Below are 24,994 nucleotides of genomic sequence, written 5' to 3' on the forward strand. Positions count from 1 at the left end.
GGTCTTTAACGAGACTTTTTTTTTCTTATTTTTTTTTTTTTTTTTTTGTTTAACAGCTTTTCTTCTCCTTGGACAAATCGAAGCAAAATAGACGAATATGGTTTTATTCAGATGTGAATATCCTGACATTAAAGAGATCGCCTTGCTTTGTTGCTCTTAATTATCCTGACATCGTGGTTATTTTTTTTTTTAATGCGTCATGACATTGTCATATTGAATACCGTTGACAGAACCTCCACGAATACTCTTGGCGACATTGGTTTCAAAGTTACGACGGTTCGTTCGCAAGTCTTCTGCTGCCTCCTTATTAAGCGGATCATCAGCATTAGGTTCCAGAAGAAGATATTGCAATCCAACCATTACAGAATTTAGCGTCAAGACAGGTTTCCAATCCTCACGAAGAATATTTAAACAGATCTTGCCGTCCGCCTGAATGTTGGGATGGTAGATCTAAGCAAGTTTTTGTTTCAAATGCGTGGATAAAACGTGAAATTTTCCAAATCCAATCAAATTTGTTAGAAGCTATTTGGTGGCAAATCGAAGCCTCGTGATGCTTGACACTGAATAACAAATAAAGTCATCACTCTCCCTTTGGATTGGATTGCATCCAATACCTTTTGCAAACACTTGACACTGGGTGCATCATGAGGATAGTTTCCGTTAACAGAGAATGAAAACTTGAAAGTTCCTCCAGCGTAAAAACCTAAATGCCATAGGACAGTGATAATAGGGTGTAAGTATTGATTCAATGAATTGTTACTCCACGCAAGCTATTTTTGTGAAATTGAAGGGCTGCTAATATCAATGTTCTTTCCAGCAAAGAAATTGTTTATGCTAGGAAAAAGGAATGTACCCGTTCCAAAAGTCTTTCTTTTTTTTTTTGAGCGGTTTGCTGATTACACATCAGTCTCATTACACTGCCATGGTTTCCAGAAATCTTTTTTGTTGTTGTTATTTTGCAGTTGAATCACTTATATGCTTGAATGAGTTTTTTTTTTTTTTTTTTTTTTTTTTTTTTTCCTCATGTCCTGCACGTTTGTCCTCACCTTCATCAGGAGAAATTTCAAGTTCAAAGTTAAGCAAATCATCAGGAACTGGGAATGTCATCTTCATTGTCTTTGGTAGGTCCAGTTCACTCAAATCTGTTACGAAGAAGTTTTTGATATAATAAATAGGTTAGTACCTTCAATAATAATAGTCAACACTCTCCAGCACGAAAATAAAAAGTTCTTTGGGCTGTATGGTAGTGATCAACCGGACCTTTCTGCACACGAATCTGACCGGCAGTGACTTTTTGCTTCTTCTTATCAACCCCGGCATTCTCTTTCTTCATGGTCCAGATTTTAATCATTGTGAAAAGTCGCTTGCCGAAAAAAATATATATGGATATTAAAGTCTCTAAAAGGAGGATGAGGTGAGATGCAGATTTATGGTAAATGTCAAAGAGTCGATGGTTGATGAGCTGAGGAATGTGTTGATGAAAAAGGCGAAGTATGTGAAGAGCGAATGGAGTGGAAACAAAAAAAAAAAAAAAAAAAAAAAAAAGAATTACATTTCATGTTCTGCGGCATTCAATTCTGTCACACCATTTCTAATCTTCAAGAAGCATCCTTCAATTGCACAGATCCCAGAAATACAAGATCGACTAGTCACTTTTTTTTTTTAGTCACCAGAGTGATTTTAGTGATTACAAATCTTTGCTGACAAAAAAAAAGAAAGAAAGATATTAGAACTTAAGAAAGCACCATTAAGCGGTACGATGTTAAGGAAATAGAATGAGTGCTATTAACGTATACAAAGGACAAGGGCTGACAAGGGTATGTGGGAGGCTATCTACGTGTTGAACAATTTTGTAAAATACACAAACTCACAGCTTACCCTCATGCATTACATTGACCACGGTTTTTGCAAGCTTGCTCAAAGCACTACACCAAATCTTCATGGGGTTTTGTGTTTTTACTGAATTATGAACCTTCCATAATTCGAATTCACTAAAACTGCTATCTATCCACGGGTTAATTGAACAGCAAGGAGGGGTTTTTTTCCTTTTTTTCTTGGCCTGATTTGGGCGAAGCACCAAAGCTATGAAATGAAAGAATGCTCCGTATAAGCAAGACTTGATCTCTTTTCTGCTACTAACGATTATGACCGAGCTTGTTAACCAGGATAAGGTCCTTACTAACGGAAATTTGCATTCTAAGAGATCTATGTGGCAACATGCACGCTGAACATCTGATTATAAAATATAGTGTACGACACACGAGCTAGTACACAGCATCACCTAGACGGGCTGAATTCTTCGTAGACCAGATCAACTCTTTTTCAAGCACAAAAATATATATGATAGGGGCGAAGGTAGAGAGATACAAGTCGACAAAACATTGACTGGACGAAATGTTGAGATATAAACTGAAGAGACAATGAAAAAAAAAAAGACGCTTTCGTTTAATATCGTTAAGTGAAGGAACATAGAAGAAATATTGATTAATATATAATGTCTATGTGTATGATAAGAGCGAGATGCTTAGATTGATAAGGAGCTAACAAATGCATAAGAGATATATATTACAGAAATAGAGCAGAACAAAGATGAGGACGGTAAATAAAGAAAATTATAAAAATCGATGGGACTACAGTGCCGAGTGATTAGTGATCCAAACTAGCGTCCCTTGAGGTTCCCAGCCTTCTTTTTGAGTCTCTTGAGCTTGTTGGCGGACATCTTGGCGGCAAGATTGGCAACTCTCTCCTTCTCTTCCTGAATCTTCTTCCTTTCTTCAGTAATCTCTCTCTTGCGCTATCAAAAAGTGTATCAAATAAGATAGATCATAGATGATAAGGTGATGTTAGGAGCATTAGTTAAAACATTACCATATATTCTAATACAAAGATTACTTGTTGCAACCATCCTGATACAATAAAAGGGAATGTTTTTTTTTTTTTTTTTTTTCAACTTACTCGCTTCTCATCAATCTTCTCCTGAGTCAATGATTTTGCAAGATTTCTAACAATGTCATGTTGTTTAGTTTTGGCCATGCGCTCTGTATATGCTTGTTTCAAGGCCTTGGGCATCTGTGAACGACGAGTAGGGGCCTTTGCCAACTTCCATTCCTTCCCAGATACACGACTTGATGGTTCCTGTGGTGTGGGCTGTTTGGCAGTCATTCTCAGAAGGGTTTGTTGTTTAATGATAGATGAAAAAAAAAAAAATAAAAAAAAAAAAATGATGCTTTTACAAAAAAAACAGAAACAATGATCACGTGCTATTAGCTGTGAATTAACAATGGTATATATAATGTGAACAGTAAACTGGCGTTGATACCCATTGATTTTTGTATTACGATTATTACTTCCATAAAGGTTTTTTTTTTTTTCAGTGCTGCGCATCGCTTTCTCTGGTATTTTACATTACAGGTCAGTAAAGAAAAACCCAACGCAACACACCCTTTGCTCATTTATGATCCATCCAACTATATGGGGCTGTCGCGTGAACGTGTTTTATTACAAAGTTTGACCTCATACATACCCTTTCACTCTTCATATTACATATTATATTTCTTTGGATCGGGGCTCATCCCTTCTCTGATCACATCCTTCTTCAACCGGATCTACCTTGGACGCAATCGCATCTGCCATTCGAAACTCTTTGCCAGTTGCAGGAGGGAGCCATTCCGACTGTTCTTTAAAATCTTTCTCACTCTCTCACTGTCTCACACACTCTTTCTTTCCATCAAGATCCTCTCTTTGCCCCTACAGCACTGCTTCACTCCTGCCCCTCGCCCCCTTCAGCCTCTCTCCACGACACTAGATTTAATCTAGGTGGGCTTAAAGCATCATGGAATCAAATGCAAAGATGCGTGTAAAAGTGTACAAGCTCAGCACTGGGAACCAATGGATCGATCAAGGCACGGGTCATTGTTCATGCGAGTTCAACTTGGTAAGGAACTATGTAATCAAATCAGGCACACAAAGGAATTGCATCGTCCGTGAAAGTGATTGAATGTCATCATAAGCAGGGTGCCATGGAGGACCATTAGGGTGCCGACACCAACTCGTCATCTGACCTTGTGTGACTCTGAAAGTTTCAAAAAAAGAAAAATTGCTTTGTCAGCGACATGTGTGAACATGTATCTAAATTGATCATAAAGCCAAAAACCTAAATAAGCAAGTGCACTCTCACGCTCGCAGAGACAGCAAGAATGTCTTGAGGGTTGGGGCTCATGGGCTGCATGTCGTTTCCCTATTGGAACCATATGAAATACTGACACAATAGGGATACTCTCCCGGTCAACACCTTTTATTAGGACAAATCTGAAGGCACCCTAATTGTTCATTCCGAGGATGAGGAGGATAAAATCTTGTTGAGGACACGGATAAGAGTCGGCGAGGATCTATACCAGCGGCAACAAGGTATGATGGTTACGAAATGATCCTTATAACATAGTTAAGTCTGCTTTGTGGAAACTTATTTTATTCCCTCTAACATGGTGATACCCATTGCTCGATAGAAACCTTGATTGTATGGTCTGAGGATGATGGAGAGGACTTGGCACTCAGCTTTCAGGAAGCAGAAGGCTGTGGCGAGATATGGTAACGCAATTCAAGGGGCTATTTCGGCTTAGACTGAGACAAGAACTAAGCTCATTGTTACGCATTGACATAATCATTAATTAACTTATATTAATCGTTTTTTTGCGGTGTTACATAGGGATAATATCAACGAGGTTCAGCAGCATTATGGTATGGTGGTGGTAATATGAGGGCTACACTGCAGTTTCTTTATTCCAAAAGTCATTACGGATCGATATATTAACTCTGGATTATCTCTTCTCTCACATAGCCGAGGACCTTTTTTCGGACCCTTCAGATGCAAATGGCGCCGGCAGCGGTGATTTTATTACGCTTCCCGATCCTGATATTTCCAACCTTGCAGAGATTGAAATCCTCATCAAAGAAGCTCAGAATGGAATCAACGAAAAAGAAAAGTTGGCTGGCTATATTATCATCGATGTATGTGATCGTCATTAGAAAACAAGGGAGTGCCTCCCATAAATCGATGCGAAATAAGGAATAAAAGGGCTTTAGAGATTCTCACTAACGTTTCATCATCGTCTCTCTCATATAATAGAATTATATAGACAAGCTCTTCCCGATCCTAGAGACCTGTGAGGATTTGGAGAGTCGTTCAGACTTACATCTGTTGCACGGCATTATGCTTGGGATCAGTGAGTGACATATGATGTTGTTTTGATTAACTGGAGATCTTACAGGCAAATAATGTTAGAAAAATTGACAATTTACTCATTATTATCACCATATTCATATCTCTTCCTGATCATCAATAATAGTCATGCTGAACGACATTGCTATTATCCAATATATTCTCAAGGATGAAATCATTATTGGCTGCTTGGGAATGCTGGAATGTAAGAGAGTTATCCGGATTTTCTGAATTTATGGCGTCTTTTTCTTGAAAGAAACTTACCAATTATGCTTTCGCCACATTCCTTTTTGTAGACGATCCAGAGCTTGGTGACCAAAAGCAAGAATATAGGGAATTTCTCACTAAGCGGTCAAAGTATAAGCAAATTGTGCCTATTAATGACCCAGAAGTGGAGCAAAAGATCCATCAGGCCTATCGGTTGCATTTCCTAAGGGACACTGTATTGGCGCGCTTTGCAGACGAGCACTTGTCTTCGATCCTGGGCTCTTTAATTTTCTTTCATAATATCGATATTGTCACTTATATTCATCAGGATCGGGCATTTTTGAAGGAGCTCTTTGGTATTTTGGAGAATGACTCGGAACCACTGGAGCGGAAAAGAGATGTGATCTTATTTGTACAACAAGTCTGCTCTATCGCCAAGACTACCCAACTTCCAACACGCGCTGGACTTTATCGGTATGCGATATACACCCTCTAGACGGTGGGTATGTGACAAATGATATATATAATGAACATTTTCTGACAGAATACAATGTCTTCTAATTTAAACAGGACTCTTAGTCAAACTGGACTATTCAACCTATTTGAGGCTGCTCTATCAGACACAGATCCAAAAATCAAGATGGCAGGGACAGAGATATTTATGTTTGCAATGGAGTACGATCCAAATCTGATTAGGGCACATATCGTGAGACAAGCTGAGGAGAAGTCCTCAAAGCAGCTTATGGACATCATTTTGGATCAGTTTCTCGGAGAAGAAGACATGGGCATCAAGCTACAGTACTCAGAGACTATTCGCCTCTTGTTAGACACTAATACAAGTCAAGGAGACAATGGTATTACAGCGACTTTAGACCCGACGCCTAATCTGGATCCGGATTCAGACAAGTTTCTCGAATTATTTTATGGCCCCTATATCGGAAAATTTGTATCGCCATTATTGGAACTTTCTGAAGGCAAGTACGGTTATGCTATTTGCTTATTAACCATCTACATCTGTGGTCCATTCGACGATTTCATTTGATTCACTCGATTCTTTATAACGCTCTATCTAACTCTTCCCTTTTTTTCCTTTTTCCTTTTTTTTTTTTTTTTTTTTTTTTTGCTAATAGATGCCACAGTGTTTTCACGCTCAACAGCAACTGTCTGTGAAAACATTTGTCAGATCCTGTCGTTCATTGTTCGAAACCATACCTTTAGGAGCAAGTATTATGTCCTTTCAAGCGGCGTTGTTAGCAAAGTCTGTGTTCTGTTGAAAAATCGTGACCAACACTTGCGGTTGTGTAAGTTGATAAGTTGATTTATATCATCTTCTATTGACTCCTATGCTATCCGTCCTCATCTTAATTATGTGTACTACTATATTGTACGTAAATAGCTGCACTTCGGTTTTTCAGGACATGCATCGGCATGAATGACGACTTTTATCACCGCTATCTGATCAAACAAAACATCATCCAGTATATCGTGGACATGCTTCTCTCAACTAATAACAAAAACAACCTGTTGAATTCCGCTTGCATCGAGTTTTTTGATTATATTCGCAATGTACGTCAAACTATCAATAATTTACATGGTATAGTCAGGCATACTTACTAAAGATTATGAGGAGGAGGGATTGACTTCTTTTTCTTTGTTATTTGCTGCATCATTAGGAAAATATCAAGTCGTTAATATCGCACATTGTACCTCTTTATGGTGACAAATTCAAAGATATCGAGTATGTTAATACTTTCAAGGCATTGATTAGGAGATATGAACAACAGCAGGATACCTCAGTGGCTGACGCCGAAGCTGCAGATGCAGTCGCGAGTGAAGCAAGTGCCACTAAACGAGTAGGGCTGGGACAGAAAGCCTGGTCATCATCAACAATGGACGATGATGAAGAAGCGTATTTCAACAACTCTGATGATGAAGACGAAGTACCAAACGAAAGCAAGCAAGAGGACGATCCACCAACGTCTGACCTTAGGAGGAGAGTTAAAGAGTCTTCTGATGATGATTCGGGAGAAGAACATGAAGGACATGATTTATCTGGAAATGAGGTAGATAAAGGTACAGAACCTGTCCTTGCTTCTCAAACTTCGCCGCCACCGCCACCTACTCTGATGCGGAGGAAACTCGTAGATTATCTAGACGATGATGACAATGAAGAAGAGTGGGCATTTAATCGAAGCTTGAGAAAGCCCACCTCTCCAGCATCGCCGCCTCCAGATCCCACATCAACAGAGTCTCCAGAGAAAAAAATCAAGCTTGATTCTGAGCAGACAGGAGGAAGTCATCAGGATCAACTGATGGGAGACGTTTCGAATACCAATGATACACCAGGAACTTCCCTTGAGGGATCAAATTCACCCATTAAGTTCAAGCTGAATAGTCTACGGAATGGGCGATCGCCTTCACCATTATCCTCCTCTAGCCCTAAATCCAGATCGGTATCACCGTTGTCGTCTGGATTGCCTCCAGTTGCCACGCGTACCGGAATTGCGTTTGTCAAAGCCAGTTCTGTCGATACTGAAAGTCATTCTAGCGATAGTGAATCTGGCTCGGCCTCAATTGATAAGACAGATATGCTTTCTGCAGCGGCAATTCATTTAAGAAGCGACATGGCTAGGGACTTCAAACGGTTAGCAGACGAAGAAGAAAAAGGAAAAGAAGAAGAAGAAGAAGAGAGTCTTAGCCTCAACGGGGAAACACAAGTATCATCAGGTGACTTAAAAGGCGCAATTTCAGCCTCAACTGATGATACAACGAAATTGGTAGAGCCAAACATAGCCGCTATTTCTAACGCAGGTGAAAGCACGACCTCAGAAGAGACATCAAACAGCCCTACCAGTTATGCAGAATAGCGGTGCTTCTGCCATCAGTTACCTTTCAGCACTGTCGCAGTACGTTTCGAGAACATTCAATGACAGTCATGACTCTAATCCTCTCCAACTTTACTCATCTTTTTGTCCATTTTTTTTTTTCTCATGCATCCCTTCTCTCAATCATATTACCCGCGCAACATTCAAGTACCTCCGAAGGAAAAAAAAGAAAAAAAAAGGAGTGCAAAAATTTATGATCTATCTTGTACACTACTATTATTATTAAATACACATCTACATAAAAAAGAAAAAGGAAAACATCCCGTGTATTTCTTTTGAAAAAAATGTGCAAGGCTATAAGAATGTTGAAGACAAAAAAATATTTATACTATTTACTCCAGAGGAATACTCTGTGGGAATCTGAAAACGTTAGAAGGGTCGTATGTGGATTTGATCTGTTTTAGGCGAGGGACAGCAGAGCCGTAGTAGGCCTCTAACCAGTTAGGGATGTCCAAGTCGATGTAGTTCTGGTATCCACGCACAGTTTCAGAGTAATTCTCTTTGTAGTCGGCTAAGAGCTCCTCATACATGTCATCCATCCACTTCAGGCAAGGCTTGCAATCAGGTTTGCCGGGTTTGGCCTTGGGATTTGCATCCCACTCAGCAACGAACTCGACGACAGTGTATGCATCGCGATGGATAAAGGAAGTAGCGGAAGCAGACGTGTCCTTGACAGCACCGCCCCAGAGGTCGATAATGAGGTAGTTGGCAGTCATGCCCTTTGGTTTTATAGCACCCCATTTGCCAAACAAAGCAATAGTAGAAGCCTTAAGCATTGTAGGGTAGACCAGGGACTTGCCTTTGGTATAACGAGAGTCGCCAGGATAATAAGGAGGTCGAAGAGCCAAGCCCTCAATGTTCTTGGGATCAGGGCCGGAAATGAAGGCGAAACGAAGTTGAGCATCAATATGTCGCTCCTCACGGACATCTGAGCCTCTAGGCTTGGGAGCAGCATTGAAGAAAGACTTCATAGCAGCAGCAGCTTGGCTCTTAGTCCCCTGGAATATTCCATACATCATCAATCCGTCGGGAGCGACATTCATTTCGACACCGACGTCGCGGCTACCCTTCTGGAATTCTAGATAGGCCTTGAGAACATCATCGTTGTCTGAAAGATTCCACTCATATGTGAAGGAAGTCACCTTGGAAGCAGGCTTGACAGGTTTGATAGTGAAGGAGGTGACAACGCCAAAGGATCCACCGCCAGCACCACGGAGTGCATAGAACAGATCTGGGTGGCTGGTAGCAGAGACCTTCAGGAGTTCACCATCCGCGTTAACGACCTCCATCTCTTCAATACGGTCAATCAAAAGACCATATTTACGAGAGAGTAATCCAAATCCACCACCAAGAGCATGTCCGCCAATGCCGACACTGGGGCATGTTCCTGCATTGATGGTCCAGCCTCCTTGTTTAAATAACTCGAGATAGAGCTTTCCAAGACGGACACCAGCCCCGACCTTGGCTTTAGAGCCTGTCACTTTGACTGTACCCAGGCCAGCCAAGTCTATGACCAGGGATCCATCCTGGCCGCCGATGGAATAGCCCTCAAAGGAATGGCCACCTGATCGAGGTGCCACAGCGACATTGGCATCTTTAGCACACCTGACCGCTAATTGAACATCAGCTGCAGAGGAGGCCTTGACAATGACCTCGGGTTCAAATGTATACCGCAAATCAAATGCATAGCGTTCCTTCTCATAGGCTCCAGAGTTTGCACTGGTAATGACTTTACTACCCAATGACTTTAAGCATTTGGCGAGCTGTTGTGAGGAACCGGAGGGAGCAGTAGGGGCAGCTGCCAGTGCCATGGAACTGATGGCCAGAAGCAGCGTCGCGCTTCCAAGTGTATGCATAATCATTATAAATTCCTTTTTTTTTTTTCTATTGAAGGAATATAAAAAAACAAAAATGGGGACGAGGAATTTAGTATGAGAAAGAAAAAGGTGTGGAGAAGAAAAATAGAGAGAAGAAAAGGAAGAAGGGAAGGAGAGCTTTAAAAGAAAAAAGAAGCTTTAACGGAGGGTAACTGAGACACAGAGAGAGGGTGAACAATTGAGGTACAAAGTCCACGAAAAATGGGACAATAAATTAACTAATTATAAATTATTTTTTTATTTTACATGGATGAGATGGAAACTGATTAGAATGGGCTTTCAAACAATTATGACGCCTAGTTGCTGAACTCGGGAGCAGGGTCCGTTTTACACAATACCGTAAGTACATGAATATGCACGCTCGAAGACATCGAGGACATTGAAGGCATGGAAAAACTCTTTTTTTTTTCCCATCACTAAAAGGAGTAAAGCTATTTTTATAAAGGCGTGCAAATAAGAAACACGATCAGCCAATCACCCGATGATCCTGGGGACCTAATCGTTTGGATAGGAGCAATAGGAGATGAAAAAGATGTTGCATTGCTTTTTTTCCTGTGATGTCAAGGGGGTCGAAAAGGTCATCCATGGCGTCGTATAAAAGTTACAAAAATAGGATTTTTTTAACCGCCGTTTGTCTGTGTGTCCGTCTATTTATTGCATGTGTTGTGTCTTTTTTCATCAATCTCTGTTTACTGCTTTTCGTGAGTCTACCTTTGTCTGTCTCCTGTACCACCAAAAATGCAAATGCGCCGCACTTGCAAGTATAAAAGGAACAACATGTCATTGTGGACTAAATATAAATTCAAAAATATAATGGCAAATTTTGGATCATAAATGTTTATGGTCGTGCACTCGCTGCTAAATTATATTTCTGGATGTACGCCTGTAGTTTAGGGTTTATCGCTTTGGGTGCTCCGCGTACGCCTGCAGGACCAGTCTCAAATCCTCTGTTAATCGATGTCTCACCTGCGCTTGGATCATTACCTAGTCTTGGCAATGGTTTGTTACTAATAGGAGATACAGGCCCTTGCGTAGATGGTGATATATTAATAAAACCATTGCTTTGATCACTGCTGGTGCTGGAACTAGCCTTGAGTGGTGGAATGGCCTTCTTGTTTTTATAATCTACTGGTCTCTCAATCATCCTAGACCGAGATGTCGATTCATGAATTTTAGGTAGCGTTTTATCAAAGTTTGGAGCGGCCACTGATGCTGCTGGCGCTGACGCGGATATTGGCTCGATGGCAATAGCTTCAACCGCAAGTGGCACGGAGATGGCTGGCAAAGGTTCAGCACGAGTTGACTCGTCCAAAAATCTAGACCCTGGTTGTGAACGGCTTTGGGCTTGTTGCGTAGTCAAAATAACTGGGCTTGCTGTCTTTACTAGATGATGGCTCTTAGACCGTCCATATTCGTTATGGTTTGTTTCGGCTAGATTGGGCGTGGTACTCACTATGATACTTGATATTGGTACTGCTGGAAGATCAAGCATGGGGGGCTGTTGAACATCCATTGAATAAATTGTTTGAAAGTGAATATCCCTCATGGTTAGGTCGTGTTGTTGCTCAACAAGCTGATGGCTACCATGTGATAAAGGCGAAAACTTCTTGCTGTTACTTTCTAGATCTATAGGTTGGCCATCTCTGTCATCCACAGCTGGTAATGAAGGTTGTATTGGAGATGTAGAATTTCCATCGCTGGTATTACTAGAGTTTAGCTTTAGCCAACCAAAGCCTGAAGCCGCCGCCGTAGCGGCATTCAGTGCACCTCCAGCCAGCGCATGGATCAAGTGGCCACTGTTATTGTTACTATTGTTATTATTATCATTGATGACTTGTCGGAGTTTGCCCGTATTTACCATGTACCCGCCTGTATGTGCGCCAGTTGCGCGGATGCTGTACTTGGCTGCAATGGCCTGAGCACGGATGTCATTGTGCATTTGCTGTTGTGATTCTGCACTCGTAAGTTGATCTATTTGATTGGTATCCTTATTATCCTCATCTGCTTCCTCTATTGCACTCGTTAAATCCCTAGGAGAAGCAGCAGTGGCTATTTCAGACTCTAGGACTGGAATTACTTGAGGAGCTCTTACAGAAGGTGCAGGAGCTAATGGTCGCTCAAGCTCGTGAACTCCATCATCTGTTGCTCTTGCTTCATTTGGATGATTCTGAGGATGATGCTGATCGACGTTTGCATGATCCTCAGGACTCATCATGGCAGTCGCGACTGAGATAGGCACATGAGAAAGTGACTTTCCTGTTTCTTGATTTAAATGGTTCGAAGGAATACTCAAGGCCTTAGGCTTCGCCGCAACAGAAGGCTTGGTCCCTGAAACTGGCTTACGAGCTGCCTTGGGATAAACAAATCCACTATTAGAACTCTGAGTTGCACCTGGTATCATGCTCCGTTCGTTAATCTTCTTCACATTATGGGCATTGATCCCAGTGGTCGAACCGGTTTGGGTAGAGGTGATGGAGTGTTGAATGGGAGCAGGTGGTTTTGCTTTGGGCACTGGCGTTGGCTTTGGGACATAGGCATTTTGTCGAACAAAGCTGATTGAATCTTGTTTCCTGTGCTCTTTGAGAGGTAAATGGCCTGATCGTGTCGGTGGCTCGAATCTCGGTGGAGATTTTGATAGCCCCCGGGGCTGCTGCAAATGCTTTGACTGTCCATACGAAGTAGACGTAGCCGACTGCATCTTAGATTCTAGGCTTAACCTAGGCTCAAAATTACGTGAGGAGGAACCAGCTTTAATGTTTGGTTGTTGTGAATTAAGAACTGGAATAGGTAATGGTCTACTCATCGGAATGTGTCGCAGCTCAGCACTAGATTTTGGCTGCGTGGAGGGAGTGTCCTTGGTTGCTTCTCCCTCTTGCAGGTCCTTTGGCAAATCAGTCGACTCTGCACTTCTACTCAAGAGCCGTGAAAGGCCTGACGGATTATTTGGGCGGCTTGAAGAGACCGAAACTAGGATAGGGACTCTGGTGTTGGGATTTGATTCAACAGAGGATGTAGTGTGGGGGCCAACTGGCTCTGGCTGGGGTGCACTTTTCCTAAGGCTTGCAGTATCTACCATATGATCCTGGACGGGGGAAGCAATCTTCTTGACGCGTTCAAACGCCTCTCGAGCAAGAGCTAAACTTTCGGGTGTCTGAAGAGGAATAGGGACAGGGGAGAGAGATCGCGCACGTGCTGTAGCCATGGTGGCTCCTGCTCGCAAAGACGACCCGGCCCCTGGTGGGGAGGGCAAGGGTAGCGGTTTCGCAAATAGCGGTGGGTCGGTAATACAGTCTTCAGGTGCACTGCCAAACGCTTCTGTCTGTGGTGCTGCGGGCTGACGATGCGGGTGGTGTAAGAATCGAGAAGTTGTTTGATTGGTATAAGGCATGGCCTTTGGGGACGGAGGGAATTGACTGCTGGCGCCAAACGCCGTTGGACTATCATAGCTCTGCGGAGATGCCCCTGTAGGACTATATTGAGAGGTGAATGACCCAACTTGCGTATTGATAGGATCTACGTCAGGTCGTCGCCTGTTCGGAGAAGCAGCTGGGATTTGAATAGGCGAAACGGATCGAGCAATTGGTTGAGCTTCAGGCATTTGACCGTACATCCCATCAAGCTCTTTCTTCGTAATCCATTGATGAATAGCGGACGCCATCTTTTTATCATCTAAATCAAATTCGACGTTATCTCCTTCAAAACGCGATAGGGCACCATTCTTAGCCATTTCTTGCTGATACTGAGCAGCAGCTTTCAAGAACTCTTTGGCTTTGGTTGTCGGTGGAGGCTGAAATGGTGTGTAACGGACACGCTCCACAGCTGGAACATATGCAATCGGCATCGCAGGCCCCAATGGTGGCGATTTAGCTAACTGGCGGCGTCCTTGCTGTTCGTCCATATGCTTAGATCCTTGCCGATGTTCGTGTTGGAGATGACTACTTGATGACGGACTGGTTGATCGCTGGATTTTGTCCGCGAGCTTACTTAGTTTTTGTTTTGGACTAGAAAGGATACTTTTGATGGATGTGATAGAATTAGCGGGAGATAACTCTCTCGCGTCTTGACTCCATTCACCCATACGTCCACTATCTGCATATCCATCCTGTTTCTCGGTTCCGTCAGAAGTCCAAGGCAACTCGCGTCCGGTGCCACTACCAGCATGACGACCACCAGCCGTTGGCGAGGCCAAGCTGTCATTGGACCCTACTCTTCTGCTGGAACGAGTCGGCTTATTGTTGTCCAAATCCAACTCCTCATCTACAAGATTATAGTGATGTGGTAAATGATTTTCATCTAGCTTCGGTTTAGGTGCGGGCGTTAAGGATGCAGGATGACAGATTTTTACTGGGATCTCTACAGATAATTCGCCACTATTAAGGAGCAATGAAGAGTATTATTTTTATTTTTTTTTTTTAGATATTTAGCGATTCAAAAAAAAAGAAAAAAAAAGAAAAAAAAAGAAAAAAAAAATGGCCTTTTGATAAATACCTGAATGCGCCTAGGAGCATGGAAACCACAACAAAGCATGTCACTTCAAACAGCGCTGTTCCTCGAATTGTCCGGGCATTCCCGGGGACAATCATATTGAGGGTCGTTGTACGTTCCTCACCTGTGTCGAACAGGTAGCTAGATGATTTGAATTCCTGTGTCCCCATTACTTCCGAGACACTCACTGTATCAATCTGAAGTCCTGGATTTTGTTGCGCTTTGGCTTTATTCGAGACCATTTCCAGCCTCCTTGCGACGCCTAGGCGGATGCCTTGAACCTATATACAGTTTTTAAAAAAAAAAAAAAAAAAAAAAAATCAGTGCTTTGCCTCAAAGACTTGAAAATATGACCATGAAAAGCAACTATAGATCGAGTATTAGTAATCACCTTACGACTCGTATTGTTCTTGACCTTGACCTCGACATTCAAATTTCCTCCTGCACTATGTAGTTTCTCCGATAGCTTCGCTTCGAGAACAAGTGATCCACTGCCACCCCAAAACAGCTTTGTTGAATTGCTTGCCTGAACAGGTAATTTATAATCTGGATTGTATCCGTCCCACGCCTCTACTACGAAAGCCTCCTTCGTTTTCATGATGGTTTCATCTTTACCATGATAGAAGACCTGAACTAGCCTTTTTTTTTTTTTTTTTTTTTTTTTTACAACAAGCAAATAAATATTAGTAAAGAAAAGGGCTTACAAAATTCTAAAGTTGGCACCTCTAGTTCCCAAAGCTGCCTGATTTAATCTCTATTGAACATACCCTGTGACAACATATCGAAGACTGGCTGTCTGACCAAATACCAGACTACTAGGACAATCCAGAGGGAGTTGAAATGCAAACGGAAATGTGGTCTTACCCTTCTTGGCCATCCAGAATCCGTCTTCATCACATGGACCATGGACCGCATTGGAGGGTGGGATATTCGGGCCTTGAAAACAAAGACGCGACGAGAGAAAGGACTGGGTTGCAGTGAAATCTTTGGATGTGATTTCTATATCCGTGACAAGAAAAAAAAAAAGTTAATAAGTTTATATTATGGAGACATAATCATATATTTTCTTTTTTCCTTGCTATTACCTTCATAGGCTGCCAATTCAACAGCAATTTCACCTAGTTTCAAAGACCGTGAGCTAGTTGCAGTGATCTCCATGCGACCAAATAGATTCCCTCCAGCCTGAAAGATGGTGGAATCAAAAAAGATGCGAATCTTGAGTTTACTACATTTTGCGGGCTGAGTAGTCGTAGGTCTGAATGCAATGCTGTTGGCGAGGGTTAGTGCTGATGCTGCCGCTGCCTCTATGCCAGACACAAACCCAGAGCCTCCTCCTGATGACTCAGGGACGGATCCAGGTGGTGGTAGAATAGGAGGCATTTTGGGTTGTACTGCGCTTGGTGGCGCGGCTGGAATGTTTGTTTTATTAGGCGGTTGTTCATATTGTTTGTTATATCGTTGAGTGACCATGGATGTAGTAGAGGGTTGGTGGGAGTCATAGTAATCATCTTCTTGTCGTTGTTCGGTAGGATCAAAATGCCGGTATCGAGACCGTCCTCTTTCTGCTACATCATGATGTGCATACGAACTATAAGAAAGAGGAGAAGAATCGACCGGAGAGCGCGGATGGTGGGTACGGTTTATCTCGACAGCAGCTGAATACATAGCGTCGAGTGAAAAGAGTTGCAATTGATCGTGGTGAGATGCAGGAACAGTGCTACGACAGGCAAGGGGTAATTTCGACTGAATGTGTAAAGTAATTGATGATATCAAAAGGTCGTAGTGATAGCACGGATGCAGACCAAGAATTAGAGCTATTTAGGTGGCAACTGGAAGAGACAGAAGGAGGGATGGCATGTAAAAAGTGAAGGCTAAAAAGCGGTGAGGGTTTTTGTGTGGAAAGTGAAAGAGAGTAATATGAATCAATCAATGTTCGATCGCTATACTTGACAAAGTGGAAGAGAAGAGGAAGGGAATGGAGAAAGGAGTGAAAAAAAAAAAAAAAAAAAAAAAAAAGTCGCCATCGTCGTCATAGACAATGCAGTTTTTCAGGTCAGGTACGTTGCTACAACCCCTTGGTTCTATTTTACAATACAATCCCCTGCTGATTGTACGAGAATGATGATGGATGATGATGCAGTTTCCCCAGAGAGAAAGAAAAAAAAAAGCCCCTATTATTCAACTCATGACCAGCAGCCTCGCTGTCTGCGCAAGACTTGTGGAAAGCACAAATGACCGGTATCGTAACGTTCCCCCTTTTTAAAAAAAAATTAGGAACGAAGTTTGCATGTACCAAAGCTGTTGTCATTGAATACACCAAATTGTTCCCATGGCAACCAGAGCAAAATCAAAAAAAAAAAAAAAAAAAAAAAAAAATTACGCGCCACCAAATGGCGAACTAAGGATGTGTATTGTTGATTGCTAGTTTAAATTAGCACCCCGTAATCGTGCAGCAAATGCGATGGATCTCTTTTTTTACACGCTCGGTGACAAAAGGCATCTCAGGAGCTCGCATTGCAAACCAATCTTTCATTGCTCATTTCTTTTCACATCCGCTGTGGGCAACTAAGCGTTTTTTAAACTACAAAAACTGAAAAGAAGGAAAGAAAAAGAAAAAAAGTCTATCTCAACGCAATGTCATTGGCAAGACGCCTCTTACATCCACATTATGTTGCGAACGTGGCCCTTGCGGTAGCGTATCCAGTCTATCAGATTATTCATCATCCTGAGTACTTATCAACCTTGAGCATCGCATCTTATTCTCGCTACCTCCTGCCGGCGATGGTCGTATTTTTCATCAAAGTGCAAGGGTCACAATCAGCTGAAGAGCTTGTCAGTGTCATGGCCCTTTATATCAAAGTATATTCACTCTATGGCTTCTGGACTATTGCCAAGGACCCTGCTATACTCTGGGGAATCTCCTGGAGTGGATGGTGGAGAGTTTTCTTTTTCCTTTTGTCTTGGCTCGGTAACTATGGGTTTGATCGTTTCAAGCAAGGCTATTGACTGTATTTTGATTTCAATAGTTAACACTCTCATTTCAATTATTGTGAAAAACCAGCTATCTTCACCGTGCTACCTCAACCTCCTTACCAAGGTCCTTCAAAGATCATTTGGCTGGATGCATCCCAGTTAGATCGCTTAACAAGGCCTATTCTATCAAAGTCAAAGGGTATAGGGAAATCAACAGCAAAAATTGTAGAACTAGATGAAGAGGGCGTCCCTGCATATAACGATGAGGAAGAGCCAACTGTTCAAGAATATGGGCAGGATCAAAAACTCAAAGACTCTGAATTGGATCCAAGTCATTACTGGATTATAGCCTTTAACACCACATGGAGCTCACCCTGCAGATATTTTGAAGCTGTGTTGGCGCGGTGCTCTATCAAGTAATCTTTTTATATTATTAACTGATGTTTTCTATGATAAGGATAGTTTCATAGGAAGCAAAGGGGTAACCGCTTCTTTTATATTCATGCTCATTTAGATATGAAAGAAAGAATGTTCACTTTGCAAAGATCGATATGGATATGGTTCCTGAGGGTGATGAAATCGCAGAACGCTTCAAGATCAATCTTGCAGCCACAACATTGGATTTACCTACGCTGATCTTGTTCAAAGATGGCAAGGCTTTAAAGCAACTGCCACTTAAATTGGGGATGAAGGTTGGAGGCGATGTCCTAGGCAAAATGGGGTGGGATCGATCTGAGAGTTCGGTGCTTAGTGCATTTGAATTGGACAAATTAGGCACCGGGAAGGAGTCATTTTCGGCATTGAGTAAATAAATATTTAGGAACCAAGACAGACGCTCGTTTTCATAAACTTTTTTTTTTTTTTTTTTTTTTTTTGGGACACTTCAGTGACAAAATGTATTACAAGAGTAACGACGCATTCTTTGCTCCATGTACCAACGGAATGACATTCCTGCCATCGCTTGGGTCATTACATCTATTCCACTTCTCTCTAAGGTTCCTATTTTATGACATAAAACTCACGCATAGAAGAAAAAATCCTTGCTCTTTATTGCTGTTGCCGCTGTTGGTGTTGCTGTTGTTGCTGCTGTTGTTGCTGTTGTTATTGTTGGCGCTGTTGCTGTTGTTATGGTTGCTGCTGTTGTTGTTGTTTTTGTATACTTTCTTGTTCTTCAACGGCAAAAAAAAAAAAAAAAAAAAAAAAGAGAAAAGCCCAATTGCGAATACAGCATGGTTTTATTATTTCTGTCATGTTTTGTAACATGTGTCAGTCTATCAGCCTATTGACAGCTTTTTTTTTTCCAGTTCTCCAATTGCTTGCTTTCTATCCTTAATTCTCTTTCTTTCTTTCCTCAACTCTTTTAAACTCTGTCCTCTCTTTCTCTTTTTAATCACTTCCTCTTTTTTATTTTTGCTCTATTACTTTCCAGACATAAATCTTCGGAAAAAACAATGGAACAACTAACATGCACCGGCGAGTTTGACCAGCAACAGACACAGCGCCTAACTGATGCAACCACTTCATCACTCGCAATAGATAAATCCTCAAGTATATCATACGAGCCAAACACACCTGTGAGTACCAGCGCTGATACTCCTCCTTTAAGCGCCTCTGAATCAGATCCAGAAGAAGAACCAGCAGCTTCACCTTCAACTCAAACTGACCCAAGTTCAGGATCGCAGCTTGTGAGCGTTGTTGGAGATAGATCTGTCCGGTCAGATATTCCTCTTCACGTACTTCAACAGCTCTATTTGCCTGATATAGCCAACAGATATCACAGGCTCAATGCAGACAACACCCTATCGTTCCCACACACCCCTTCTTTTCCCGCTGTCAAGGCATTACCAAGCCATGAACGGAAACGAATTTTGGTCACCGGCGGTGCTGGATTCGTAGGCTCGCATCTTGTTGACCGGCTGATGCTCATGGGCCATGAAGTCATTGTACTTGACAACTTTTTCACTGGAAGCAAGCGAAATGTTCAACATTGGATGGGACACCCACATTTCGAACTCATTCGACACGACGTGGTTGATCCATTCATGATTGAGGTTGATCAGATCTATCACCTTGCATGTCCAGCCTCACCACCACACTATCAGTATAACCCCATCAAGACAGTCAAGACCTCGGTCATGGGCACGATCAATATGTTAGGGCTCGCTAAGCGCACAAAAGCTCGTTTCCTCTTGACATCAACATCTGGTATTACCGTGTTTCAAACCAAAGTCTTAGTTAATTCATCACTGATCAAAAGTTACTGACTCTTTTCTCCCTCAACCTGTCTGTTTCTTAACTGTAGAGGTGTATGGAGATCCAGAAGAGCATCCCCAAAAAGAGACATATTGGGGTCATGTTAATCCGATAGGGCCTCGGGCGTGCTATGACGAGGGCAAACGTGTCGCAGAAACATTGACGTATTCGTACATGCATCAGGACGATGTCGACGTTCGAGTAGCACGAATCTTCAACACATTTGGGCCAAGAATGAATGAAAACGACGGTCGTGTAGTCAGTAACTTTATCATGCAGGCATTGAGGGGCGACGAATTGACAATCTATGGTGATGGACAACAGACACGATCCTTCCAATACATTCATGATCTAGTTGATGGTTTAATCCTGCTCATGAACAAAAATTACAAGGAGCCTGTTAATCTTGGCAATCCTGAAGAATATACCATTCGTGAATTTGCAGAGATGATCCGTGGTGAGATCAATACCAATGTGGAAATCATGAGCCTACCACCAACGGAGGATGATCCACAGAGGCGACGACCTGATATCGGGCGGGCGCAAAGGCATTTAGGGTGGGCTCCCAAGTTCTCAGTAGGCCAAGGCATTAGGGAAACAGTTGAATACTTTAAGAATACCAAAATGGAACAAACTTGGTACCCCTCTACTTAGCCCATTCTCACTTCATAATCCCATATTACCATTTTATCACGCTCCAAGCTCTCATTAGTATCGGGCAAAACTATTTTTGAAATATAATTTCAACGGCGCAACTGTTTTTTTTTTTTTTTTTTTTTTTTTTTTTTGCAATTATTAACCATCTCCGCCTTCATTCTCATCATGACAATGGAGTCCATTAGAACACCCCATCCATACTTTCCAGAGAATTTGGTGCTCGATCACTATGTTCCAAACACGAATTCGGTCTTTTTGACACTATCATATGTGTCGATCACATTCATCTTTATCACTCTTGTCACCATTGCTCTTGGATATCCAAAGCGGCATTCGTGTCTCAGTAGTATAGGGGATCGCTTGGCGTTTTTTTGGTTTATCCTATGCGTCTTCCTTCATATTTTCTTTGAAGGTTATTTTGGGCTCTATCATAAAACGTTAGCAGGTGATAACAGCCCAGTGGCTCAAGTGTGGAAGGAATACGCGTTGAGTGATTCGCGTTACCTCTCAAGTGATACGTTTGTTCTCATTGCTGAACTTGTAACCATTGTATGAGCTGAATAAAAACAAAGAGGATCATAAGTTGACATCCAAAGTGAAAAAAAAAAAAAAAAAAAATGCTCAACTAACTCATGCTCTTATTCTCTTTTTTTTCTTTCTTATGGGATGGGGGAATGTTTATTCCTGTCGATCAAAGATAATCTGGGGTCCATTAGCGCTTTTTAATGCATGGTCAACGTATCATAATTTGCCATCACGGCATATTGGTCAATTGATACTCTCGTTGGGTCAAGTCTACAGTTGCACACTCTATTATTTTACATCCATTGTAGAAGGCTCACCCGAATGCCGCCCAGAACCATACTATTACTATTTTTACTTTTGGTTTTTCAATGCCTTTTGGATGGTTGCGCCCGTTATCCTCATCAAAAACTCAATCAAGACGTTATATAATGCCATGGCACAATTATGATTTCTTTTGTAATGATTAATATCCAACATTTCATAGGATTTTTATTACCATTAAAACTATTATTATTATTTTATCTTTGAATGAAACATTGTCAAGTATAACAATGATAATGGAATGAGAATTAGATGAAAAGGCATGAGCGAGTGTTTCTTTTTGCTTCTTATCGAAAGATAGCGAACATTATGATAAAAGAAGGTTAAAGTGGGAATTAGTATTTTTTTTTTTTTTTTTTTTTTTTTTTTTTCACTCCAAGGCGGTAAGAGGTTTGCGGGCGACGAAAAAGTACATTGGCGTAAAAATGCCAAGCAAAGCCCCTTCAAGGACAGAATCAGCAGCCGTTTGGAGAATACTTGAGACCTTTGCACTACCAGGAGCAATCAAGCCAAGTTTTTCGAGGGTCTTGACCATATATGTGGTCGTGGCACGTCCGGCGGTCGTTGTGCGGAGGACTGTCAAGTAATCCCAAAAGGCATTGGCCTGTCGAATATCACCCTGCAAAGGATAATACCACTTGATTTTGTCGTCTGTTGCACCCATATCCATATTCTTCTCAATCGTGAAGCCTACTGTTTCAAGAGCCTTGAGGCAATCCTTGACGGTCATCATTTTTGCAACGCCGTTTCCGACCTCGAGTCCACGGACGATACGAAGGTGTTCGGGATTGGTAGGGTCATATTTATCTGTCATGACCCATTCATAACAGCCAAAGACTCCGCCAGGTTTGAGGACCCTGTAGGCCTCGCCATAGACACCTTCTAAAGACGAAGCGTGAACTGTAGCCTCGATAGCATAGCAAGCATCAAACGAGCTATCCTCAACGGGCATATTCATAAAGTCACCCTTGATAAAATCTGATTTATGCTCGAGTCCATAGGTCACTGCGTAACGCTTTGCACGATTGATTTGGTAGTCATTGTTGTTGAGGCCAGTGATATGGGCACCCGTGAAGTGACCAATCTCACGAGCAGGACCGCCTACGCCACAGCCAATATCAAGCACCTTGTGATGAGGCTGGATGCCCATATTGGCAGCAAGGTAATGTTCATGTCGAGCCATAGCCTGTTGAAAGGGTTCGCGCGGACGGAATCTGCAAAAATGGAAAGAAGTACCCCATGCGTACTAAGTTGACAAGTACATATATAATATATAAAGAGATGTTAATATGATTATAAAGATAAAAATATAAATGTTTGTAAATATTCTAATTTTTATAATTGATGTAAACAACCAAACAGTTGTATGTTATTTTCTGTTCAGCAATTGACGCGTTTTTATGACAGTCACTCCGCAATCCGGAATGATGCGCCTACAAAAATCAGGCCAACAAGAAACCCTCCAGCCTTTTAGTTGATGAAATCATTCATGATAAACAACGCCCAAAGATATGTAAATTGTGCTGCGGAAAATGAATTGTGAGTACACAACAAGGAGTATGTGTTACCGAATTGCGCCTAAAATCAGATGAAGAAGTAGGGACTTTGAGCCATACTGGAGTCTTTGATGCTTTAACCACTTTTTTTTTCGAAATTCCAACATCCCCCAATACAGCATTGTAATTGACTCGGACCGTCATCGAAGGATTTTAGACTTATCAAGGAATCGCGAGGCAACAAAAAAAAAAAAAAAAAAAAAAAAAAGGGTAGGACAAGGCAAAAAGAAGATGGCGAATACGATATACTTCTTTTGCTTTACTATTACCCACTATACTTCAACTCACCAGTGAACCTGCTATTCAAGATGTTTTTCAAAAATCTTCACTCCCCCCAATATTCCTCACGCTGCTAGAAGCAGGGCGTTTATAATGCAGAAGGTGTGGGTAAATTTGTGGAGCGTTCTGCTGTAGCAACGACGATCGCTGATGTCTGCAATTATTGTAACAGCGTTATATACATCTGAAGAAATCCTTCTGCTAAATATCGTAGCCTTCTAACCAAGTTATATGTATATAGGTTTTTTTTTTTCTTGTATCTATCCATTTACCTCATAGAAATCCGTGGCAAGGTCATAAAAAGAGTTTGCGACAGCCTTGTAAGCATTCTGTCGTTCAACCTTGGCCTCCTCAGTCTCATTCTCGGGTTTGGTTTCCTTCCAGTTGTCTAGATAGTTATCAACGACTGTGGGAGTAAACTCGCGATCCTTGTTCTTCAGCTTGGAAATGAAGGAATCTTGATGATGGTCCTCATTCCAGCTTTGGCCATGCAGGGTCTTGGACAAGGCTAGATCCTCGAAGTTATGCTGAGTGATTAAAGCACTGGATGTTCTTGCAGGAGCCATTGTGATCGCCCTTTTTTAAATTTGATCTATCAGATGTGCAAGGTTGAAAAATTTGAAAGTGGAAGGGAAAAAAACGTTTGATGTTGAAGAAAAAAAAAAAAAAAAGTATCCAATAGCAGGCAAAATTAGAATGAAAGAGGAGAAATAGAAGGGAATAACCTGGCCATTTTTATATTTTTTAGGGCCTCAATTGCGCATTATGAATTGATATTGATTCAGGTGCATATCGAGAGGTGTTTGTGTGGCATGACATGACATGATTTTTTTTTCTCCATGCACTCCAACGATCATGATAGGGATATATTAACTTCCGTAATTCAGTATTCAATCGCTCTACATAATTCACTCACAATCACAATGATGTTATATTCATAAAGATCCCTTTGCCTTGAAACCAATCTCAATCGATTCATTTGCTCCTTAGTCTAAGGAAGATATACGGGTTGTCCCTGTTTTGCTTGTCCATCTGACCGGGGTTGGACTACAAGTAGAATGGTACAGCAAAAAGGGTTCAAGGAGATCTTCCTCTCATGGTATATATCATAGTTTACATTGAGTACTTATTTAATTGATTTGTCACTCGATACATGACTACGCAGCAGAATATGCGCAAAACTGAAAATTGAAAGCCAATAGATTGGATCAGTCTTTGCTTTATATCCTCATGTATCCCTCATTATAATCATGATCATCAATATCCCGTTTATGACAAAAAAAAAAAAAAAGAAAAGAAAGTAATAACATCCGATTGGAAGAATACCGTTCAGTCTCTCTCTTCCGCCCAACTATCGTACTTTTAATCGAAAATGGTTTCATTCAGCTGATACAATTACATTTGTTGTACTGTCCACCTTCGTTGATCTTGTCCACTTCTGCTACGTAAAAAACCAGCCTCGCCTTGTCGAGCTCCTGGATCAACAAAAAGTGTCTTTTTTCTTTCTTTTCTTCTCATACAGCGTATTGTACTCCATCCTTGTAGCCCTGTAAAAAAAAAAAAAAAAAAAAAAAGCATAGCAGTAGGGTAGGCGGACATGTTTGAGGAAGAAATAATGCAAACCAACGCAATATAAAAAAGTCTTTGCCCAACAAGATGATGAGAAGGACTGTGCAGAATGCAGCAAAAATGTGAAATGATGAGCGGAATCATTCACTCTAATATGCTCATTATTCAGACGTGTAGGTTTGACGCCTT

General features: G+C 41.6%; 11 protein-coding genes across 11 annotated transcripts; 4 read left to right on the plus strand and 7 right to left on the minus strand.

The window, feature by feature from the left end:
- Nucleotides 1-50: 50 nt before the first annotated feature.
- Nucleotides 51-1,525, minus strand: BCR41DRAFT_354757 (ubiquitin-conjugating enzyme/RWD-like protein). The gene is made up of 4 exons (XM_022024383.1): nucleotides 1,261-1,525; nucleotides 1,047-1,142; nucleotides 615-703; nucleotides 51-450 (listed from the first exon to the last, which is right to left on the minus strand). Exons 1-4 carry the CDS (start codon nucleotides 1,349-1,351, stop codon nucleotides 190-192), a joined length of 537 nt encoding a protein of 178 aa, XP_021880845.1. The 5' UTR covers nucleotides 1,352-1,525; the 3' UTR covers nucleotides 51-189.
- A 1,134-nt stretch (nucleotides 1,526-2,659) lies between these two features.
- Nucleotides 2,660-3,162, minus strand: BCR41DRAFT_371197 (hypothetical protein; the record flags this gene model as incomplete). Its single annotated transcript, XM_022026580.1, has 2 exons — nucleotides 2,660-2,794; nucleotides 2,956-3,162. The coding sequence occupies 2 exons, from the start codon at nucleotides 3,160-3,162 to the stop codon at nucleotides 2,660-2,662; spliced, it is 342 nt and encodes a 113-aa protein (XP_021880846.1).
- Nucleotides 3,163-3,420: 258 nt separating this feature from the next.
- On the plus strand, nucleotides 3,421-8,544 carry BCR41DRAFT_337264 (component of IIS longevity pathway SMK-1-domain-containing protein). The gene is made up of 12 exons (XM_022022065.1): nucleotides 3,421-3,934; nucleotides 4,302-4,407; nucleotides 4,506-4,587; nucleotides 4,706-4,737; nucleotides 4,838-5,007; nucleotides 5,126-5,222; nucleotides 5,346-5,423; nucleotides 5,515-5,899; nucleotides 5,996-6,408; nucleotides 6,556-6,726; nucleotides 6,822-6,991; nucleotides 7,099-8,544. The coding sequence occupies exons 1-12, from the start codon at nucleotides 3,833-3,835 to the stop codon at nucleotides 8,290-8,292; spliced, it is 3,000 nt and encodes a 999-aa protein (XP_021880847.1). The 5' UTR covers nucleotides 3,421-3,832; the 3' UTR covers nucleotides 8,293-8,544.
- BCR41DRAFT_354762 (hypothetical protein) lies at nucleotides 8,474-10,194 on the minus strand. The gene has a single exon (XM_022024384.1). The coding sequence runs from the start codon at nucleotides 10,170-10,172 to the stop codon at nucleotides 8,643-8,645; it is 1,530 nt and encodes a 509-aa protein (XP_021880848.1). The 5' UTR covers nucleotides 10,173-10,194; the 3' UTR covers nucleotides 8,474-8,642.
- A 685-nt stretch (nucleotides 10,195-10,879) lies between these two features.
- Nucleotides 10,880-11,685, minus strand: BCR41DRAFT_354763 (hypothetical protein). Its single transcript, XM_022024385.1, has one exon. It carries the CDS (start codon nucleotides 11,677-11,679, stop codon nucleotides 11,026-11,028), a length of 654 nt encoding a protein of 217 aa, XP_021880849.1. The 5' UTR covers nucleotides 11,680-11,685; the 3' UTR covers nucleotides 10,880-11,025.
- Nucleotides 11,686-11,813: 128 nt separating this feature from the next.
- Nucleotides 11,814-16,052, minus strand: BCR41DRAFT_371201 (hypothetical protein; the record flags this gene model as incomplete). The annotated part of the gene is made up of 6 exons (XM_022026581.1): nucleotides 11,814-11,843; nucleotides 12,046-14,557; nucleotides 14,676-14,953; nucleotides 15,064-15,310; nucleotides 15,440-15,671; nucleotides 15,758-16,052. 6 exons carry the CDS (start codon nucleotides 16,050-16,052, stop codon nucleotides 11,814-11,816), a joined length of 3,594 nt encoding a protein of 1,197 aa, XP_021880850.1.
- A 1,007-nt stretch (nucleotides 16,053-17,059) lies between these two features.
- BCR41DRAFT_354766 (hypothetical protein) lies at nucleotides 17,060-18,479 on the plus strand. Its single transcript, XM_022024386.1, has 3 exons — nucleotides 17,060-17,640; nucleotides 17,734-18,061; nucleotides 18,160-18,479. The coding sequence occupies exons 1-3, from the start codon at nucleotides 17,307-17,309 to the stop codon at nucleotides 18,455-18,457; spliced, it is 960 nt and encodes a 319-aa protein (XP_021880851.1). The 5' UTR covers nucleotides 17,060-17,306; the 3' UTR covers nucleotides 18,458-18,479.
- Nucleotides 18,480-18,973: 494 nt separating this feature from the next.
- BCR41DRAFT_354768 (hypothetical protein) lies at nucleotides 18,974-20,650 on the plus strand. The gene is made up of 2 exons (XM_022024387.1): nucleotides 18,974-19,850; nucleotides 19,948-20,650. The coding sequence occupies exons 1-2, from the start codon at nucleotides 19,097-19,099 to the stop codon at nucleotides 20,550-20,552; spliced, it is 1,359 nt and encodes a 452-aa protein (XP_021880852.1). The 5' UTR covers nucleotides 18,974-19,096; the 3' UTR covers nucleotides 20,553-20,650.
- A 50-nt stretch (nucleotides 20,651-20,700) lies between these two features.
- On the plus strand, nucleotides 20,701-21,571 carry BCR41DRAFT_381137 (putative EBP domain protein). Its single transcript, XM_022027293.1, has 2 exons — nucleotides 20,701-21,104; nucleotides 21,253-21,571. Exons 1-2 carry the CDS (start codon nucleotides 20,721-20,723, stop codon nucleotides 21,526-21,528), a joined length of 660 nt encoding a protein of 219 aa, XP_021880853.1. The 5' UTR covers nucleotides 20,701-20,720; the 3' UTR covers nucleotides 21,529-21,571.
- A 196-nt stretch (nucleotides 21,572-21,767) lies between these two features.
- BCR41DRAFT_354770 (S-adenosyl-L-methionine-dependent methyltransferase) lies at nucleotides 21,768-22,645 on the minus strand. The gene has a single exon (XM_022024388.1). The coding sequence runs from the start codon at nucleotides 22,582-22,584 to the stop codon at nucleotides 21,772-21,774; it is 813 nt and encodes a 270-aa protein (XP_021880854.1). The 5' UTR covers nucleotides 22,585-22,645; the 3' UTR covers nucleotides 21,768-21,771.
- Nucleotides 22,646-22,727: 82 nt separating this feature from the next.
- Nucleotides 22,728-23,891, minus strand: BCR41DRAFT_86158 (hypothetical protein). Its single transcript, XM_022031047.1, has 2 exons — nucleotides 23,509-23,891; nucleotides 22,728-22,979 (listed from the first exon to the last, which is right to left on the minus strand). The coding sequence occupies exons 1-2, from the start codon at nucleotides 23,800-23,802 to the stop codon at nucleotides 22,872-22,874; spliced, it is 402 nt and encodes a 133-aa protein (XP_021880855.1). The 5' UTR covers nucleotides 23,803-23,891; the 3' UTR covers nucleotides 22,728-22,871.
- Nucleotides 23,892-24,994: the final 1,103 nt, after the last annotated feature.

Source organism: Lobosporangium transversale, assembly GCF_002105155.1.
Source record: "Lobosporangium transversale strain NRRL 3116 chromosome Unknown BCR41scaffold_21, whole genome shotgun sequence".
Classification (NCBI taxonomy): domain Eukaryota; kingdom Fungi; phylum Mortierellomycota; class Mortierellomycetes; order Mortierellales; family Mortierellaceae; genus Lobosporangium; species Lobosporangium transversale.